This window comes from Zingiber officinale, chromosome 1A (assembly GCF_018446385.1).
Source record: "Zingiber officinale cultivar Zhangliang chromosome 1A, Zo_v1.1, whole genome shotgun sequence".
NCBI classification, from domain to species: Eukaryota; Viridiplantae; Streptophyta; class Magnoliopsida; order Zingiberales; family Zingiberaceae; genus Zingiber; species Zingiber officinale.
In genome coordinates, this window is record NC_055987.1 from 137,956,641 (window position 1) to 137,978,923 (window position 22,283).

General features: G+C 46.2%; 1 protein-coding gene across 1 annotated transcript; it reads left to right on the plus strand.

Annotated features, from left to right (window-relative positions):
- The first annotated feature begins 10,695 nt into the window (after positions 1-10,695).
- On the plus strand, positions 10,696-11,079 carry LOC122003691. Its single transcript, XM_042558762.1, has 2 exons — positions 10,696-10,863; positions 10,942-11,079. The coding sequence occupies exons 1-2, from the start codon at positions 10,696-10,698 to the stop codon at positions 11,077-11,079; spliced, it is 306 nt and encodes a 101-aa protein (XP_042414696.1).
- The last annotated feature ends 11,204 nt before the right edge of the window (positions 11,080-22,283 follow it).

Genomic DNA, 22,283 nt, shown 5'->3' on the forward strand with positions numbered 1-22,283 from the left:
ATCCTCTTTGCACTCAACTACGTCAACAAATGCAAGTGGTGATATGGGAAATAGCACATTGGCCCCAACTAGTGGCAGACGACTATGGGTGCGAGCAGCCCGAAGAGGTGATAAATAAAGGTAGCTTCTTGGAACGTTAGGAGCTTCCACAAGTCCCTAAAGCATGAAGCAGTGTAGCACCTTCTCCAACAAAAAGATATTCAAGATATGACATTAATGGAAACAAAGCTCAATGAGATCTCTTTAGGTCCAATATTACAAAGAAGGTTTTCAAGTAAGAGTCATGCACATAATTCTGGCTTCTCTGACCATGGTCACATACTACTTCTTTGGGACTTGCAGAAAATTGATATGGAAATTATCATGACCACCGATTAATATATACATTGTCATGTTCAATGTCACATTTTTAGCAGGGGCTTCTTGGTGACTTTCATATATATGTTGCAGTCAATTGCTAAGGAGACCATTATGGGAGGTGCTCATAGATCTATGAGCCACTATTTCTAATGCATGGATGATTATGGGAGATTTTAACTCTTATTTATCTATTTTTAAAAAGTAAGGGGGTCTCGAGTTACAAATTATGAAATGAGGGACTTGCAGATTTTTGCACAAGCTTGGGATTTAGTGAATTTCCAATCTATTGGATGTCATTTTACATAATATAATGGTAATATTTCTTGTAAGTTAGATAGAGCTTTAGTAAACTCCTTTTGGTTGATGATAGATTTTGAAACTTATGCAAAGTTTACAGTGCCTGGATGTCTTTCAGATCATTCATGTACCATTGTGCACACATTAGCTAAGGACCAACCACCAAATAGGGCTTTTAAATTCCTTAACATATGGTTATTGCATGAAGATTTCAAGAAGGTTGTAGAAGACTCATGGGTAGCCCCAGCAATGGGAAATGCTCAATTTATTCTCAAAACAAAGTTGTTTCAATTGAAAGGACGTTTGAGGGAGTTAAACAAGAAGCACTTTGCGCACATTTTGGAAAAAGTAAGAAGAGCAAAGGTAGAGTTAGAAGAGGTGTAAAGAGGCATTCTAAATGGTGGTCCAACCTTTATGGAATATAGTCACATAAAAAGTAAGTCAACGTACTAGCGAAAGCGAAAAGACAACTTTATCAACAAAAAATAAAGAATGTCTATTTGAAAAGTGTGGACAAATGTATAAAATGTTTCCATGATGTGGTGAAAAGGAACAACAAAAGAAATGCAATCATCACACTCAAGAAAAAGAATGGAGAGCAAACCATAACAAGCATAAGTGAAGTAGCGAAAGAGTTTGTTGATTATTTTCATGATTTGTTTGGCCAAAAGGATATATGCAACATTTGGGTAGCAATGAACTCACGGGAAGGAAGCTAACCATGGGACAATATGAAAATTTTGTAAGCCAATTGAGCTAGAAGAAATAAAAGTTGCTCTACATGATATTAGATGCGGGAAAGCTCCAGGACCGAATGGTTTTGGTTTGAAATTCTTTACCTCATCTTGGGATATTATTGGCAATGAGTTTATTGCAGTTGTGCAGGAATTTTTTTTCAAAATGTCAAGCTACTTAAGTAATTGAATCACTCTTTAATCTCACTTGTGCTGAAAGGAGACCATGCTATGAGTGTTTCAGACTATAGGTTAATTTCTTATTGCAATGTGTTCTACAAAGTTATTACAAAGATCCTTACTAGCCGATTATCTGAAGTCTTGAATTTCTTATTTGATCTAGCTCAAGTATCATTCATCAAGAGACGTTCTATAGGTGATAACATATATTTAATTCAAGAATTACTTTAGAAGTATACACGTAAAACGATCTCTCCTGGATGCATGATTAAAGTGGACTTGAAAAAAGCTTTTAATATAGTTGATTAGGATTTCCTTATCGGATCTTGTTGGTTTTGGTTTTTCCCAACGATATTATAGTTGGATCAAGAAATGTGTCATTACGATATCTTATTAAATTTTTTAAATGTTGGCATATATGGTTTCTTTAATGGTAAAAGAGCACTTAGGCAAAGGGATCCCTTTTCTCCCTTGTTGTTTGGCCTATGTGTTGAAGTTTTATCAACCACCACCAATTTATCATCTTTTCATTTTCATCCAATGTGCAAGGAGGTGGGCATTACATATCTTGTTTATGTGGACGACTTAATGTTATTTTTCCAAGCGGATATATCATCAACACAACACATAGTGGAATGTTTGGACTACTTTGGAGGGGTTTTGAGGTTGCGAGCAAATTCTTAAAAAAAATGCAAGTTTACAATGGCTGGTGTGGATGCAAGTTTAAAGGGTCAGCTTATTTGTCTCATGGGATTCCAAGAAGATTCTTTTCCTTTTCGGTACTTGGGCATTCCATTAGCGACGGAAAACCTAAGAATTGCTAACTTTGAGCCGCTCCTAGATGCTATTACAAGAAGGATAAATGTTTAGCCCAAACATACCTTATCATATGTCAAGCGTTTGGAATTGGTGGGTACGGTTCTCCAAGGTATGGAGTGTTTTTGGTTTTCAATGCTTCCAATTCCTAGTGTAGTAATTGACAAGATTAAAACTATTTGTTGTATATTTGTTTGGTCTTCAAAACACTCACCTATATCTTGATCAAAGATTTGTCTATCAAAGCAAGATGGGGGATATAGACTTAGGAATCTTCTTACATGGAATGAGGGTTTGTTAAGCAAGATATGGAATATCAAAGCCAAAACAGATTTCTTATAAGTCAAGTGGGTGCATCAACACTATGAGAAAGTGGTTGATTTTTTGGCATGGGAAACCAAGGCTTCGGAATTGCCCTTGATCAAGAGACTTATAGAAATCCTGAACAAGATCTTAAGAGCCTCAAATGGAGTTAGTAGGGCAAACATGACAATGATGGATTGGTCCGTTGGGAAAGCAAAAGGAGTTACAAAAGCTTATTAATTCTTCATACCAAGGGGTTCGGAGGTGACTTGGAATTTGATAGTGTGGAGGCCAGAAATCATGCCAAAACATCAATTCATTTTATGGATGCTAGCAAATGATAATTTTTGAACCAAGGATAGAATGAAATATGAGTCAAACAAAGAATATGTATTGTGTCATCATCAGGAAGAATCAAATCATCACTTGTTCTTTGAATGCTCTATGACTTGTGGATTGTGGAGTAAAGTGAAGCAATGACTGGACATTAATATGGTTTTTCACTCTTTTGATGAATTACAACAGGTCCTTGGGCAGAATTATAAAGATAGCAGTTAGAAAATGAAGGCTCGATACATAGGCATCTCAAGTTTGATATATTTCATATAGAAAGCTTGCAACATAAGTTGGTATCAAGGGATTGCTCTATATACCGATTGGATTTTTCATAAAGTCTAAATTTGCGTGCACCGGTTGGCTTTAGCATGGTCCAGTTGGTGATAGTTACTTCATGAGATGTATTGATTGTTTCGATTTTGTGATTGATTGTGTGTAACTTTGTTGTGTGTCATAGTTTTCCATGATATATCTTTTGTGCGCTATATTGTGATACATCATTATGGGTAGAATGCTCCCATGTGATGCATGATTGAGTATAGAGATTGAGTGTTGATTATGGAGTACACCTCAATTGTAGAGGGTTAAGTTCCTAGACATTTTGTATGCTTTAATAAGCTGCTTTGGGAGTTTTTACCTCTTAAAACATATTTATACACATATACCTATTTTTGTGAAAGACTCATCCCAACAGTTGGTTGGAGGGATATGCGGACGACTACTAGAGCGGGATGTTAATGGGATTCAAGACATCGATAGGAGCACACTGACATCATGAATGGAGCTTCTCAGATGACACCATTGAGAGAGTGTAGTGAGGAGTGAGGAGAGCAGAGAGCTGAGAGGGGCAGCCACAGCGAATGGAGACATGCAGCAGAGCATGAGGATTGTATGTGGGACGGCCTTAGGAGATGAGGATGATGTATGGGAGGAGAGACTACAGTGTAGGGAGTTATACAGTAGAGTATGTATGTCGGAGTGAGAGCAATGAGAGGATGATGATGTACGGTGATGTGGTGTACAGGTGAATAGATCCACCTTAAAATGATTTATCTAATCCGCAAGAAATGACTAACGGTAAAGACATATCAAATTCATTTATGGTTGGGGTTTTACCAAAAAATCCAAGAGAGTGAATAGATCCACTATAAAGGTCTATCAAGTCCACAACAAACGACTCACGGTAAGGACAATATCAAATTTGTTTATGACTGAGACTTTGTCAAAAATCTCGTAAGGGTGCATAGACCCACCACAAAGTTCTATCTAGCCCGTAGCAAACAAATCATGACAAAAGTACATCAAATCCATTGACAACTTGTCACTTGTTTTAAATGTGACTTGAGGCGGCACTAGGTGGCCCATAACCCATGACACAAGGAGAGGCTGACAGAGATTACTTGGAGCCATTGATGGTTTCTAGACATAAGACAGTGACACATGAGATGGAGGGTGCGAGGCATCGACTGATAGAGGACACATGATAGAGTATGGACAGTGGGGATGAAGAGATCATGGAGATGAGTCACAGACAGCTTGGACAGAGACTGATCAGGGGGTAAAGTGGGACCCGGATGGTAGAGGAGCCAAGGACACATGGGGGTCTGAGTCAGCACGACCTACAACCCAGGCTCGGTCGAGCGACCGGTGTACTGCTCGGGCGGCGATGCAACAACCCTGCTCAATGTTGGGTTTCCGACACTCAGGGGCTGAGCGGAGTCCCCGCTCGGTCGGACGGTGGACACTGCCCGACCGCGCGTAGCGAGCCGAAAGCAAGATGAGGCACTAGGGGAAGAGTGGGCCTCCCACTCGGCTCGGTCACTCCCTCAGCGGTATGGGGGTGCAGTCGAACGGATTCCCCGCTCAGTCTTGTAAACGACCAGATGAGCAGGAGGGGATATCTTCCTCGGGGCAGGTGTCACCGACAAGCGGCATGGTTGGCGGCATGGTCAGACAGAGAATCATACGGTGGAAGCCTCCACTGTCACGTCAGGGATATGCCCGGTCTGTTAAGGTATGACATCAGGCACGCTTTTCTGACACGCTCATTACAGGCATGCTTTGAGAAGCGCGCACGTCTTCGTAAGCATGCCCGCACCTTCAGGGAGCCCTATATAAGGACCCCCAGACTTCAACAGAGGTATGCACTATTCACCACTGTAGCTACAGTACTCGTTACTCTGCTTCGATTTCTCGCCGCCGGGAACTGACTTGAGCGTTGGAGGGTCGTCGCCGAGAACCCCTTCCCGGCTCGGTTTTGTGCTTGCGGGTTCTTGACAAAGGTCTACACCATCCCGAAGTCTGCGTGAAGCCAGCAGGGAGCGTCACGTCCCCAGCGGCCATTGTCTCAGCACTCGGACAGGATCAAATTGGCGTCGTCTGTGGGAACACACCTGAATCCGAGCCGAGAAGATGGAGGAAGGTGGGCGCTCACACATCGTGACGCTCTCTCCAGAAGAACTCGACGCGCTCGTCCAGGCGCGAGCGGCAAAACTAGTAGAGCAGCAGTAGAAGGCACAAGCCGACCGGCTACCGCAGCAGGCCACCTCGGCATCCCGTGGGCGAGCGGTGTTGGAGGATCAACCGGAGCAGTTTTCTACTTGGGCACAGAATAAGGGGCAGACCGGCACGCCAGGAGAAGCGCCGCCCGATTCCATTCCATCGGACTCTATTCCAAACTCCCTCCAAGCTCGCCCAGGCCAACCAAGGATCATCCGATGAGGCTCCCGCTCGAGACGTCAAGAAGGGCAAGGCGCCTCGGACCGATGCTTCTCCCGAGCGGATCAATCGTCAGTTCTCTGAGGCGAATCTGCAGGATCCGCTCCCGAGGCACTATGCCCCTGGCAATTGGAGAGTACAGTGGTGCAACTGACCCAGACGACCATCTCGGTAAGTTCGATAACGCTGCTACTCTCCATCAATACACTGACGGAGTCAAGTGCCGAGTCTTCCTCACTACCCTATCCGGCTCGGCGCAACGATGGTTTCGGAGGTTGCCGGACGAATCAATTCGGAGTTTTAAGGACTTCCGAATGACGTTCCTCCACCACTTCGCCAGTAGCAGGCGCTATCAGAAGACGAGCGTCAGCCTATTCTCCATGAAGCAGGGGCCCAGAGAGACTCTCCAAGCCTACATTCAACGATTCAACCAGGTGGCCATGAATATCTCGACAATTTCATCTGAGACCATGATGCACGTCTTCACCCAAGGACTGACCGATGGGGATTTCTTTCGTTCGCTCATCCGGAAGCCGCCTCGCGATTACGACTATATGCTAAAAAAGGCAAGCGAATACATTAATGTGGAGGAGGCTCAGGCAGCCAGAAAGAAGGAGATGCCTACTGAGCCACGAGCGTCAACCGAACGGAGGCAGCCGGTCAGTCAACCACCTAGAGGGCCTCAAGCCGAGGGGATGAGGCCATATCAAGAAGGTAGACCACGCGTCGCTCAGCATGTGGCATCCGAACGACCAAAGACAAGGGGAAAGGTATGGACTCTCATGTTTTGTTCCCTACACCAGTCGGTTAGTCACAACACCCGCGATTGTCGAGGGTTCGCCCCAGTTGTCTTGCTAACGCCAAGAAGCTATCGCCGCCGATCACCCTCGCCCAACCAGCAACATCGACACCAGGACGCTGGGTGGCGAGAAGTTAGGCGATCATCCGAGCGGCCACATCACGGTGATCAGCCCCGGACCTCTCACGAGCGAGCTAGACCATCCGCACGAGAGGAAGAAAACAGAAGCAACGCCGCTCGGGGGGAGGTCAATATCATAGCAGGGGGGCCCACCGACGGAGATTCTAACCGGGCCCGGAAGTCGTACGCCCGACAACTAAGGATCCACGCTGTAGGCTACAGCGACGAGAAGGCGAACGGGCCCGAGATTAGCTTTGGTTCGAGGGACCTCGAGGGAGTCGAAATATCGCATGACGACGCTCTCATTATCGAAGCGGTAATTAGAGCTGTCAGACGGGTCAACTCGTGGCGGGGCGGGTCGGCCTATGGCGAACTAACCATTTGGCGGGGCGGGGCGGGCCAACCCGCCAACTTGGTGGGTTAGGAAATTTCCAACCCAACCCATTCTAAGGCGGGTTGCGAGTTTGGCGGGCCAACCCACGGGCCCATCAAAATTTTTTTAAAAATATTAAAAAAATATTTCATATCTTCAACATTTTACTTCGAAAAAATTTTCTACAATTAAATGTATACATAAACATGTATTTTAAATATAAATGAACACAAACGAGTACTTATGTTGGATGAAAAGTACTATTTTTATTTCAAAATTATAACAAAAAAAGATAATAAATTGGTCTAAAACTTAACTTACATATGTTTTTCAACCCGCGGGCCAACCCAAGCCCGAGCGGGCCGACCCGCGCAGGTCGCGGGCCTAGGCGGGTCGGCCCACGACGGACTTGGGTTGATAAAATTCCAACTCAACCCCCTTAAATTGTTTGGCGGGGCGGGCCAACCCGACGGGCCCAACCCAAATTGACGGCTCTAGCGGTAATAGTCAATTACACTATTCACAGTATATTTATTAACACAGGGAGCTCGGTCAACATCATCTTCAAGAAGACATTCGACCAACTCTAGATTGATCGAGCCGAGCTGTTTCCCATGACAACCCCACTGTACGGGTTCACAGGAAACGAGGTGCTGTCGGTCGGACAAACCAGACTAGCCATATCGCTGGGAGAAGAGCCGCTCCGAAGGGCGCGGGCCACTAACTTTATCGTGGTGGATGCCGCCTCCGCCTATAATGTGATCCTGGGTCGCCCAGGCCTCAACGAGTTTCGGGCGATCGTCTCGACTTCCTGTCAGAAAATAAAATTTCCCGTTGAGGACCAAGTAGGAGAGGTCCGAGGAGACCAGCTAGCAGCTCGACGTTGCTACGTGGAAATGGTCCGATCTGAATCCAGATCCGCACGGAAGACACCCCGGATCGAGGTAAATGCTATAACCGAGAAACCTCCCACTTTAGTTTATGAGGAAAAGGAGGAAGTGCATATTCATCCTTGTCGATCGGAGGCCATCACCTTCATAGCATCTGACCTTGAGCTCATCAAAGGAAAGAGCTCATCAAATGCCTCCAACAAAATTACGATGTCTTCGCATGGTCAACACACGAACTGCCTGACATTTCCCCAAGCGTAGCTTAGCACGAGCTCCACGTCCGACCGGACGCCCGACCAGTAAAGCAACGGAAGAAAGACTTCAGTGCCGAACAGAATCAAATAATCCGAGCGGAAGTTGAGAAGCTCCTGGAGGCCGATCACATACACGAAGTGCAATTCCCGAGCTGGCTCGCGAATGTAGTGCTCGTTTCCAAGCCAAACAACAAATGGAGAGTCTGCATCGACTTTTGGGACCTGAACAAAGCATGCCCGAAGGACTTTTATCCTCTGCCCAGAATCAATCAGATGATATATTCAACCGTCAGGTGCGAGCTAATATGCATGTTGGATGCAAACCAGGGATACCACCAGGTGTCACTCACCCGCGAGGACCAGGAGAAGGTTAGCTTCATCACGGCGGACGATACATACTGCTACAACGTGATGTCGTTCGACTTGAAGAACGCTGGGGTCACTTACAAGCGTCTTATGAACAAAGTATTCAGGTGGCAGATCGGGCGCAATATAGAGATATATGTAGATGATATATTGATTAAATCACTCCGGACTACCGATCTCTGTACAGATATAAAGGAGACCTACCATACGCTGCAGACGTATAGAATCAAACTCAACCCCCAGAAATGTCTGTTCAGCGCCAAAAGCGGACGTTTCCTTGGATACATTGTGACCGAGCAGGGCATTGAGGCTAATCCCAGCAAGGTGAAAGCGCTACAAGATATGCTACCACCAAGAAACCTAAGGGAAGCACAGCGTCTTACCGACCGGATAACAACTTTATCAAGGTTCATTTCAAAGTCTGCTGACCGGAGCCTGTCATTTTTCAAGATTCTGCGCCGAGCCACGAAGTTCAGTGGGACGAGGAGTGCGATCGGGTGTTCGAGGAGCTCAGAGCCTATCTCAACTCCTTACCAGTGCTAGTCAAGCCAATAGTTGGTGAACCCCTCAAAATTTACCTGTCCTCGATCGATCACGCGGTCGACTCGACCCTGGTACGGTCGGACGACGAGGAACAGCCTGTATACTTCTTGAGTCATATATTAAAAGACGCTGAATCCCGTTACACCAGTCTCGAGAAACTCGCCTTTGCATTGGTCCTCGCCGCTCAGAGGCTCCATCCGTATTTTCTCGCGCATACCATCATAGTGATGACCAACAACCCGTTGAGCAGGGTCCTCCTCAATCCAGAAGCGTCAGGGCGGTTGATCAAGTGGACCACGGAGCTCAGTGAGTTTGATATTCAATATCAGCCCCGGGCAGCCATAAAGGCACAATCCCTGGCAGACTTCGTCACCGAGGTGCAGGACCCCGAGCCCGAAGTCACCCGGAAGGTATATGTGGATGAGTCTTCCACCCGGCAAGGGAGTGGGGTGGGAATACTACTAATCTTCCCCGGAGAAGAGCGGATGCAGTTGTCTGTTCGGCTAGACTACCGAGCAACCAACAATGAGGCCGAGTACGAGGCTCTCATAGCCGGGCTGCAAGCCGCTAGACACGTGGGCACCATCAGAGTTTTGATTCATTCGGACTCACAGTTAGTCGCCCAGCAACTCTCCAGAACGTTCGAGATCAATAGCGCTCGGCTCAGGCTCTACGCCGAGGCTTAAGAGAAGTTGAAAGCTAATTTCAAAGAGGTGGTCATAAAGAAGGTTCCCCGAGCGGAGAATCAGGCGACAGACGAACTGGCGAAGCCAACCAGCTCCATATCGCCGATCGACATTCAGCAGCCGATCGACCAAGTGTCCCTCGTGGCCCATGTCGACCGGATGGAGGGACTATCCTTTTCCAGCGACTGGAGAACGGTCCTGATAGAGTTTCTGCGAACAGGAGCTACGCCTTCCGATCGGGAAGAGGCTCAACTGCTGAGAAGGCGAGCGGGCAGATTCACATTAATCGGAGAGCAGCTGTATAAGAAAGCTTTCTCCCGCCCGCTCCTCAAGTGCGTCGAGCCATAAGACATCGACTAGCAAGAAAATTTTTACTAGTTGGATACTTTTGGCCAACCCTTTAGGAGGACGTCGCTCGGACCGTATCCACTTGCCTGTCCTGTCAAAAGTACCACAATTTCTCACACCGCCCGACGGCAGAAATGAAGACGTCCGCAGTATCTTGCTCGTTCGACCAGTGGGGCCTGGATATAGTGGGGCCCTTCCCCATGGCGATCGGTCAATGGAAGTTTTTACTCATAGCCGTCGATTACTTCTCCAAGTGGGTAAAGGCCGAGCCGCTAGCCAGGATCACCGAACAGATGGTCAAGAGGTTCATCTGGCAACACCTTATTTGTCGGTTCGGCATCCCGCGTCGACTCATCTCAGACAACGGAAGACAATTTGTCGATCAACAACTCAGAGAGTGGTGCGAAAGATACGACATCTAGCAGGCCTTCACCTCAGTGGCTTACCCCCAAAGCAATGGGCAAGTCGAAGTAGTCAATCGAGAGATCCTGCGGATTCTCTGAGTTCGACTCGACCACGTCGGGGGCAGCTGGGTGGACGCGCTTCCAGGTGTATTATGGGCAATCCAAACGATGCCAAAGGAGGGGACGGGTGTCACGCCTTTCCACTTGGTATATGGGGGTGAGGCAGTCATTCCCGTCGAGGTCGGGATAGAATCTGACCAGCTGCAGCAGTACGACGTGGACAATGCCGAGCGGAGACAACTTGAGCTTGACTTGGTGGATGAGGCTCGCGTCAAGGCAGCCGCTCGGCTGACACCCTATCGATAAAGAATGAGGTAAAGCTACAACCGGCATGTGATCCCCCGAGCCTTTCAGGTTGGCGACCTTGTATGGAAGAAGGTAAAGCCGGTCAGCGACGTCGGCAAGCTGGAGGCTCCTTGGGCTGGACCGTTCAGGATCGTGGAGAAGCTCCGCTCGGGATCTTACTATTTAGAAGAGGAAGACGGACGGTGACTGGAACGTCCATGGAGTGCGAACCATCTCCAGCCGTACTGAGATGGGTGAAAGGTGCGCCGATGTATTTAGTACCGTGTATCCCTTTTTGTCCTACGTCTTTTGGCTACAGGGTTAAAATTGAGAAACAAAGGATTGCAAAATCATTGCCGAGCCGAAGGCTATAAACACCCGGCCTGAAGACCGTTGAGCGATGACATTAAACGCCAGAGCCGAACCGGAGGCTATAAACACCCGGCTTACCGTCGAGCCGCGACGTTAAACGGCAGAGCCGAATCGGAGGCTATAAACACCCGACCTGAAGACTATCAAGCGGCGATGTTAAACGGCAGAGTCGAATTGGAGGCTATAAACACCCGGCCTGAAGACCGTGAAGCAACGACGTTAAACGACAGAGTCGAATTGGAGGCTATAAACACCCGGCCTGAAGACCGTCGAGCGGCGACGTTAAACGCTAGAGACGAACCAGAGGCTATAAAAACCCGGCCTGAAGACCGTCGAGCGGCGGCATTAAATGCCAAAGCTTAACCGGAGGCTATAAACTCCCGGCCTGAAGACCGTCGAGCGGCGACGTTAAACGCCAGTGCCGAACCGGAGGCTATAAACACCCAGCCTGAAGACCGTCAAACGGCGACGTTAAACGCCAGAGCCGAACCGACAGCTATAAACAACCGGCTTGAAGATTGTCGAGCATCGACGTTAAACCCCAGAGTAGAGCGATGACTATGAAGCTCCGCCTTCGTACCTTTCAATCTAATATGGGTCCCCGGGAAAGGAGGCGATCCTAACTCGATTGTCGGGCAGTAGCTCAAAGATCAAAAATGAGGTCCTGACGAATTTAGTAGCGACCGAGGGAATAAGTAATCCTCCGCTCGAATATACACAGCTAGAGAACAAGCAATGGAAGGCCCAGAAAGAGTTCGTTAATCAAAATAAGCCGAACGATGAGTACATATATCAAAATAGACCAAACAGCGAGTACATATATCAAAATAGGCCGAACGGCAAGTTCATATCAACAACTTCACTCTAGATAATTAAAGACCTCATTTGGGATCGTGGTAAGAAGCCCGGCATGGTCACGGATAGGAATGATGAAGTCTTCAGGGAGACGATCCTCTGTCTTCAGATAATCAACCGTGGCAGTGATGACCAACTCGAACGCACGAACGAGCCAAGCGCTCGTTATCTCAATAAACTCTGTCGAGCGGATATAGTTTTGTCGCAAGACGGCGGCGCGGGTCGGCTCGGCCTCTTAATATTCTTTGAACGCAGCTCGGGAGGCCTCCAGCGCGTCCTGAAGGTTCTTCAACTTTTCTCACAGGGCAGTCGCCTCTCCCGAGCGGGCAGTCTATTCAGCGGTTAGCAGGTCCGTCAACTCCTGGACCCTTCGCGCAAGGGCCCGGGCCTCAGTGTTCTTTATCACCAGATCGGAGATAGCCGTGTTCTTTTTGGTGTTGGCCTGCTCGATCTTTTTGTCATACGTCTTAACCTCGGCCTTGAGCCGATCCACCATGGTCTGCAAGCCAGAAGATCTGTGTTGCTCGGCCTCCAGTAGTCTCTTGGTCTTGTCAAGGTCCGCCTTCAACTCGGTATAGGAGGGGCCTTGAGGGGGAACCCCACCAGAAACCTTGAGCTTCTTGAACTCCTCTTCTAGGAGCGTCAGGCAGTTGCTCACTGCAACACTCTCCACCCAATACTGCAACAAGATCAGAGGGGAAAATCAGTGCCGAACGGAAATGAAAAAGTGAAGGTTATGATAAGAGTTACCCCGGTAGCCTGTTGTATGTGGTTGTTGTCGAGCAACCTCGGGGGAATCAAAGCAACGCGCGCCCGAGTGTCCTCCTAGACCTTCACCAGGGGTCCCCGGATGGTTATCTGGTGTTTGGAGCCCGCCAGCCGGTCGGTCGCCTGTAAAGTTTCCTCCGTCGGTAGATGCAGTATGTGTTGGAATCCCAAGGTATTTTGATGTGATCAAACAAGCTAAGTTAGGTACTGCGTTGTCTACCCCTTGTGTCTAAGTGTGCAGGAGCTTAGGAACACAGGAAGTCGAGCGGAAGACGCGGCTAGCGAGAAGGACGGCACGGGGAGAGAGCCGACGGGCTCGGTGCGTCCGAGGGACGATGTAACGCCCGCCCCTCTGGTAGGGCGGGGTTACGGGAACATACATGCATATTAATCTATTTCTAAAGCAGCGGAAGTATTTATTAATATATTCTTTTATGTTTTTAATTTATTTTTCTTTTTAACACCAATAATTAATTATCTAACCATTTATAATCATATGAGCATGTTCAACATAATTTGAAATTTAAAAAGTCATGATATCAATTTCCAACATAAGCATGAATAAGTATTATGTAATCATGCAAAATATTAACATAAGATAGGCATAGTTCATATCAAGCATAAATTAACATAAGCAAGTCCCCTCGGGGCGGTGCGATGGTTAAGACTTGGGGTGTTACCACATGAGGTCTTGGGGTCAAAACTCGGCGTGACCGAGCATAATCTCCCCCATGTCTTGGCCATTTGCACTAATGGCTAGTAGTCACCCGTGATTTACCTCCTCCGTGTTGGCCTAGGGACGGATTGGCGGGGGCGCTGGGGGCGAGCGAATCATCTTTTTTACCACATAAATTAACATAAGCAGATCTTTTTCCTTAGCCGAGCCACTACCACACACATCTCTTGCCCCTCCTGCTGCTCCCTTAGTTTATCCATCTTTTACCTTTATCTGCGGTACAAGGAAAGTAAGCTATAAGCACACAGGCTTAGTAAGATCCTTTCCTACTCACAAAAACCATGTATCATAGCATAATCACATAAGCATATAGCATGGAGACATAATCGTCTAAAACATCATATCATGTAAAAGAACATCATAACATATCATATCATATCATTCTATAAACAAAACATCATGACATATCATATCATAAAAGAGCATCATGCCATATTATATCATATCATAAAAGAGCATCATGTCATATCATATTATATCATAAAAAAAAGAGCATCATGTCATATCATATCATATCATATCATATCATATCATATCATAAAGAGCATCATGTCATATCATATCATATCATATCATAGAAGATATATGCAAGATGTCTTTCAAAAACATGCGTCATGTCATGTGCAAGATGTCTTTTAAAAACAATATCATATAATACTTAAATATAATCTCAACATGAGGGCCCGACTATGTACCACATAACATAAATGCGCACAATCCCTAGGACGGGGTAGCTAATCCCGAACCTACTAGGGAACTAGGTCCGTACTACGTCCATCGACCTAGGGGCGAACTAAGGAGCCCATCCCTTGGACACTAAGGTCCGGTACAAGCCACATAAAAAAGTAAAGTAGCATGTCATATTTACTTATCATATCATGAAGAGTGCTCTTAGTCCCAACTAATAGGGAAGCAACTCTTAGGCCTTTACTTGTCATATCATAAAGAGTGCTCTTAGTCCCAACTAATAGGGAAACATCTCTTAGGCCTTTACTTGTCATATCATAAAGCATGCATACTTGAGCATATAACCCATCATAAGAGTCATTATCATGCATGATTCATAAGCATACATAAATGAGCATATGACATATTATAGGGAAACATAATCATGCATGGAAAAATATTAACTAGCATCTCCTAATTCATATCATAGCATGTGAGACATATAGTAAATCATAATTAGGTTTCTAACCCTAATTCCATGGAGTGGCCGAAACATGCAAGGTATCGTCCTAGGTTACAAGTAGCATAAAAGCATTTGAACCCTAAATCAACTTCATAGCACTTATCACAAGGAACATCATGAGCATAGTTAGTTTAAGTTCTAAGCTTCCTAGGTCCTTTAATCTTGTTATGGCCGAAACTTGCCAAGCATAAATCTAGATTACAAACAACATGAAAGCATGTGAACCCTAAACCAACTTCATAACACTTATCATAAGAAGCATCATGAACATGTTTAGTTTAGGTTCTAAGCTTCCTAGGTCCTTTAATCTTGTTATGGCCGAAACTTACCAAGCATAAATCTAGGTTACAAACAACATGAAAGCATGTGAACCCTAAACCAATTTCATATCATATATCATAAGGAACATTATGAGCATGTTTAGTTTATGTTCTATGCTTCCTAGGTATTTTAATCATGTTATGGCTGAATGTTTAAGGAGCTTGAAACTAAGTCTAAGCAACATACAAGCATAAGAATATCAAGCTAACTTCATATCATATCCTAAGGAAAACGATGAGCATGTTAGATTTGATTTTTAAGCTTTCTTAGACCCTTAATCTCATCATGGCCGAAACCCTAAAGTGGGATGCATCTAGGTTCCAAGCAACATGCAAGCATGAAAACACTAAGAAATCTTCATACCATATCATAAGGAAAGTCATGAGCATGATAAATTAAATTTTACACTCTCCTAGGCCTTCATTTCTATCATGGCCGAACCCTAAAATGGGATGCATCTAGGTTCCAAGCAACATGCAAGCATGAAAACACTAAGAAATCTTCATACCATATCATAAGGAAAGTCATGAGCATGATAGATTAAATTTTACACTCTCCTAGGCCTTCATTTCCATCATGGCCGAACCCTAAAGTGGGATGCATCTAGGTTCCAAGCAACATGCAAGCATGAAAACACTAAGAAATCTTCATACCATATCATAAAGAAAGTCATGAGCATGATAGATTAAATTCTAAACTCTCCTAGGCATTCATTTCTATCATGGCCGAAACCTACTAGGCATAGATCTAGGTTACAAGAAGCATAAAGAAGAAAAATAAAAACATTAGAATTCTAAACAGAACTCATATCCTAAGTTACATATCATAAGGGACATCGTGAGCATGTTTAGTTAGGTCTTAAGCTTTCCTAGGTCTTCTTTTCATGCCTTGGCCGAAAGTTTAAGGAACATGAATCTAAGTTCTAAGCAACGTACAAGCATAAGAACACTAAATTAATCTCCTATCATAGGGTACATATCATAAGAAACATAGTGAGCATGTTTAGTTTAGGTCTTAAGCTTCCGTAAGTTTTTTTCTTTGTACTTTTGGTGGCCGAAAGTTTCAAGAAGCAACCCTAGATTTTTAAGCAAACTAAACTCATGGAAAAACACATGAACTACTTGTACCACAGGTGAGGGGATACTTACATCCTCTTGCTTGGTTTTTCTTTAAAGAAGGTACCCTTGTGAAGAGGAAGAAGGAAGCTTCTCCTTCTAGTTTTCCCTTTTGCCTCTTGCTTGTAAGGAGTAGATCTTGAGGACTCCTTCTTGTGAATTAGTTTTCTTAGGGAGAAAAACTTAGCTTGGATTCGAAAATGGGGGCGGGGAGAGTTTTAGGTCTCGGTGGAGGAGGAAAAAGGAGAAAGAAGGAGGAGGAAGAAGAAGAAGGAAGAAGTAGTCAAACTTTCTTTCCCTTCTCTTCTCTCATTCCTATTTATTCTCAATGAGGGAAGAAAATGTCCCAATTCATCCCCTTGATTCCTCTATTCCCTCACCCTCATTCATTCTCACGAAAATAGAAAGAAGAAAGAAGAAAACAACTTGTCTTTTGCTTGCTTCTTCTCTTAACCAAGAGAAAGAGGAGGAAAGCTACTTGACTTTTTCTTGCTTCCTTATTTAATCATACTCTTACTTTTAACTTCAATTTCCATTCCTTGCTAATCATATATCATTCATGACTCTATTGGTTATCATACACCAATTTAGCTTTATCTATTATGAGGGGTTCAAGGTTCAAGCCTTAACTCCTCTCTCTTTTTATTTCTTTTTGGTTCTATTTCCCTTTTCTTTTTATTCCAAAAGAGAATACTCATATGTGTAGCTAAAAATATTTCGCGGGTGTTACAGACGAGGTGACCGCGAAAGAGTACACCGGTGGATGAGAAGAACGTGCGCGGCGTTCGAGGGACGAGAAACCGGGAAGGAAGGCTGCTCGAGGAGAAGGCCGGAACTTGAGTTCGGGTGAGCCCTATTTCGGATGGCCGAGATCATCCAACCTAGCGGAGCTGGAGCGAAAGACCCAGACCGAGACGAGCTGAACCGGATCAGAGGTCCCGGACCGAGAAAAGTCAACTGTGTTGACTTTCCTGGTCTGGGCACCTGGAACCAGTCTGGGGCGCCCGGAACCATTCCGGGCGCCCGGACCCGGATTTTGACTAGGATCGCGTCAAACGCGATCTAATCGTTGGGGGATAAAATTGTATCCCCCCAGGGAGCCCGGAACCCCTTCGGGGCGCCCCGATCAGTGCTATAAATATAGCACTGATTTACACAGTTAAATCATCTCACTTGAAATCAGTTTTCTTTGTGCTTTCATTTTTGTTTCTTTTATTTGTACTGTCAACGCTGTAAAGAGGTTACTCCACCCAAAGGAGATCATCAGATAGTGCGCTTACTTTCCTTGGATTAGCAATTCCCTGATTGCAAACCAAGTAAATCTCTTGTGTCTGCTCTTTTCTTTTAGTCTCTTAGTTTTATTATTACAAGTGTCTGTTAAATTAGTTGAATATCTGAGAAAGATTTTTAGTTTAATTTTTATAGGGCAATTCATCCCTCCTCTCTTGCCGGCCTCCAAAGGGACCAACAGTATGACCTTGATAATCCTGCGCCCGCCCGGGGTAGATTGAGCAGAGGCTGAAGGGGCAGAGGACTGACCGATCGGATCGGAGCGGATAAGAGATCGCTTGATTTTACGCTGAGTGGGAGGGAGTGAGCTAAGGGGTTGGAAGGCGATGGGGTCAGAAGGCCAATCACCTTGAGAGGGAGTCCGGTCGGAAAATAACATTTCCACTGTCACAGGAGCCAACGGAGGGGGAACGTCCGTCTTCTCGGACACACGCACGGCTGAGGTGGCCGAGCGGGTGGGTGTACCCATTCGGCGGCGTTTGCATCCAGCCAACGAAAGTTCGTCACCAGAAGACCCGGCTTCCTCGGCCTGAATGGCCGGTTGAATACCTGACGGAGCAATCTCTCCTACCGCATCGGTAGTGGCGGTCCGAGCGGCAGACGCATCGTCCGTCGTCTGCGCCTCTTCTCTCTCGCCTTCATGAGAGCCGACCGGAGCGATGCCGAGTCTCTCTGCCTCCTGCACTACAGCTGCCTCTATCTCAGCAGCCTTGCGTTTTAGCATGCCGAGCACCACCGACTTCATCATGGTGGCAGCTGTAAGAAAGAGAAAAGAAATCAGTTAGACCTAAAGAAAAAGAGAGAAAGTTATTTCTTATCAGGGCCACCCGAAAGCCTCGTTCGGGTCAGACTTAAGCTGAACATATACATCATTCATTCGGGGAGCAGCTTATGGATATCCAGCTTCAGCCCGACCAACAGGTTGCTGTGTGGAGGTAGGCCGGCTCGGTCCTATATTTCTTCAGGTCGGGCGAAGGTGGTAGGGTGGTCTACCACTTGGTTCGAAAGGGAGGCCGTTCGGGGAGACGCAGATAGAAAAAGTAATCCTTACAATGCTTATTGGAAGAGAGCATTTTATCAAAAAAGACAAGGTCGATCCGAGACTGAAACAAAAAGGTACCTATTTTGGATTACTTCGGATAATAAAAATAATGGAAAACTTGAGGCCTTAGGGGAATGCCGTGCACTCGGAAAAGCACAACTACGCCGCATAGCAGTCGAAAGGAGTTGGGAACGAGTTGGGCGAGCGGAATGTGGAAGTAGTTGCAGACTTCTATTATGAAAGGGTGAATGAGAAATCTAAGGCCAGCTACGAATTGATCTCGAAAAAAGGTGACAGTGTCGGCCGGCGGGTCGTGAGGTCGAGCCGACGGCTCGACTAAAACTATCTCGTAGTCAGGGGAAAGATTGAAAGCACCTATCAGATTGGCGGTATCACCCGAGTTGAACCGACTCTTCATGTTGTGATACCAAAGGCCGGGAGAAGGGTCAGAGGAACTGACCATGATCGAAAAACGAAAAGCTCGGCGATTTCGCCGACGGATTAACGGGAAAAGGCCGACAGGGGCAGAAACAACGCACAGAAAGGAAAGCCAAAGCACGAAGGAATGCTACGACAAGGTAGAGCAACGAAGAAGCTTACTAGAAAGTGAAATGCAAAGAAGAAGTGTGTTGAGAGTTCGCCGAAATGCTAAAGGAGCGAGTCGCCGGAGCATTGGGCACGAAAGAAGTCGCCAAAGCACGAAGGCAACAATAATGAAACAGAAGTCGGCCTCGGGGTTTTATAGAAATTGAGCTCGGCCAGCCAGGACCGTCCGATCTAGGTGACAGGGATCGAGGCTTGCATCTGGCCGTGAAATTCAAGCCGCCACATGTCCCATCGGAGCTAACACCCCCGTCGTACGATGACGGCGATGGCGCCACGTGGCGCCAGGTTACAGGGCGACATTTAATGGAGGCCATCAATCTGCGTGGTCGCATGCTCGGCTTTGATGACGGGGATTTACACGGATTCCAAGGGGATTTCGATGATGACAGCTTTGACCGCAAGTAGACCCGGACATGGAGCAATAAAATTAACAAGTACCGGTGCACTCCCCGCCGAGCGGTCGACGAAGGTTCAACCGAGCGGATCACCCATGCCCACCTCAAGCATTTCATCATCACGACCGAGCGGCCGGCAAAGCACTAAACCAATTTGTCCAATCAGTCGGACTTATAGCCTCCTTCGACTAGACTTGAAGGGGAGGCATGTAATCCGGGGGGTAAAGTGGGACCCGGATGGTAGAGGAGCCAAGGACACATGGGGGTCAGAGTCAGCACGGCCTACAGCCCGGGCTCGGCCGAGCGACCGATGTACTGCTCGGGCGGCAATGCAACAACCCTGCTCAACGTTGGGTTTCCGACACTCAGGGGCTGAGCGGAGTCCCCGCTCGGTCGGACGGTGGACACTGCCCGACCGCACGTGGCGAGGCGAAAGAAAGATGAGGCACTAGGGGACGAGCGGGCCTCCCACTCGGCTCGGTCACTCCCTCAGCAGTATGGGGGTGCAGCCGAACGGATTCCCCGCTCAGTCTTGTAAACGACCAGATGAGCAGGAGGGGATATCTTTCTCGGGGCAGGTGTCACCGACAAGCGGCATGGTTGGCGGCATGGTCAGACAGAGAATCGTACGGTGGAAGCCTCCACTGTCACGTCAGGGATATGCCCGGTCTGTTAATCATTACAGGTATGCTTTGAGAAGCGCGCACGTCTTCGTAAGCATGCCCGCACCTTCAGGGAGCCCTATATAAGGACCCCCAGACTTCAACGGAGGTATGCACTATTCACCACTGTAGCTACAGTACTCGTTACTCTGTTTCGATTTCTAGCCGTCGGGAACTGACTTGAGCGTTGGAGGGTCGTCGCCGAGAACCCCTTCCCGGCTCGGTTTTGTGCTTGCGGGTTCTTAACAGAGGTCTACACCATCCCGAAGTCTGCGTGAAGCCAACAGGGAGCGCCACGTCCCCAGCGACCATCGTCTCAGCACTCGGACAGGATCAGATACCATGGACGATGTTGATTGATACCTCAATTTTAGTATCTCGTACTGAGGATAAGCAGGTAGCCAACATATGTAGCAGAGAGTATGAGAGATGGTATACGGGTGATTACATGGACGCGATCACAGTTCCCCTTCCAGATCTAACAATTAGTTAAATATGACATAAGGAGCTCCAATATCATTTTTGTATGGTTGTACACTTTTAATAATATATATTTACCTTTTATCAAAAACAAGTGAAAGACTCATGGACAGGTGGGCGCATGACATCTCTGGTATAATGGTCAGAGGTCTATTCTTAGAAACTGACAACTTGAATTTTACCCCCCTCCCCCATACACCTAACACCTATGTACTTGTATTTACCTCCCTCTATATTCGTGGGGCCAACAACCTAACACCTAGGGGTACAAATGAGCCGAGCCGCTCGTGAGCCGCTCGCGAACGGCTCGATCAAAGCTCCACTCGAGCTCGAATTTGACCGAGCTCGAGCCGAGCTCGAATTTGACCGAGCTCGAGCCGAGCTCGAGCCGACTCGTTTAACATTCGAGCCGAGCTCGAGCTCATTTAACACTGGCTCGAAGGCTCGTCGAGCCTTATCAAGCCAGGTTAATTTAATATTTTAATAATTAAAATTATTATTACTTTAAAAATAAATAATAAGTTAAGGAGGAGTTTGTGGCTAGAGCATATCATTTGGTGTATTTGAGGTCTACGGTTCAAATCTCCATTGGGACAGGTTTTTAATTTATTTTTCCAAGTCAAGCTCGAGCCGGCTCGAGCTCGACTTGAGCTTGACTCGAGCTTGAGCTCGAGCTTAAACTCACAAGCTCGATCAAGCTTGAGCCGAGCTCGAGCCTATGCAATTTTCTCGAGCTCGAGCTCGAACTGGCATGAGCTCGAGCTCGGTTCGACTCGATTACAACCCTACTAACACCTATGTACTTGTATTTACTTCTCTCCATATCTGTGAGGCCGACACTAAGGGGGTTGTTAAGGTAACGAATTTACTATTGTGAAAGACTCATGGGCAACCTCGGCTACTGACAATGCTCAATTTATTCTCAAGACAAAGTTATTCTGATTGAAAGAGTGTTTGAGGGAGTTGGACAAGAAGTAATTTGGAAACATTTTGAAAAAGGAGAAGAAAATAAAATTTAAAGAAGGTACAAATGGGCATCTTGGCAGGAGGGTCAATCCTCACGGAGTATAACTATATCTAAAAGCAAGCCAATCTATTTGTTGAAGCAGAAAAGCAATTTTACCAACAAAAAGTGAAGAATGTTTACTTACGGAGCGTTGATATGTGCATCAAATTCTTTCATGATGTGATGAAGAGGAATAACAAAAGGAATGTTATTGTTACACTCACAAAAAGGAATGAGGAACAAACAACAAGTTTGGGTGAAGTAGCGAAGGAGTTTGTTGATTTCTTTCATGAGTTTATTGGTCAAAATGATGCGTGCAAACCTATGGACAACAATGTAATCCTTGGAAGGCAGCTAACCATTAGCCAATCTATGGATCTATGCAAGCCGGTTGCAATAGAAGAGATAAGGGTTGCCCTTAACGACATTGGATGTGTGAAAGCGCTAGGCTCGAATGGTTATAGTTCAAAATTCTATATCTTTTCTTGGGATATTGTTGGTAATGATTTTATTGCAGCAGTATAGGAATTTTTTCAAGGTGGGAAACTACTTAAACAATGGAATCATTTTTTGA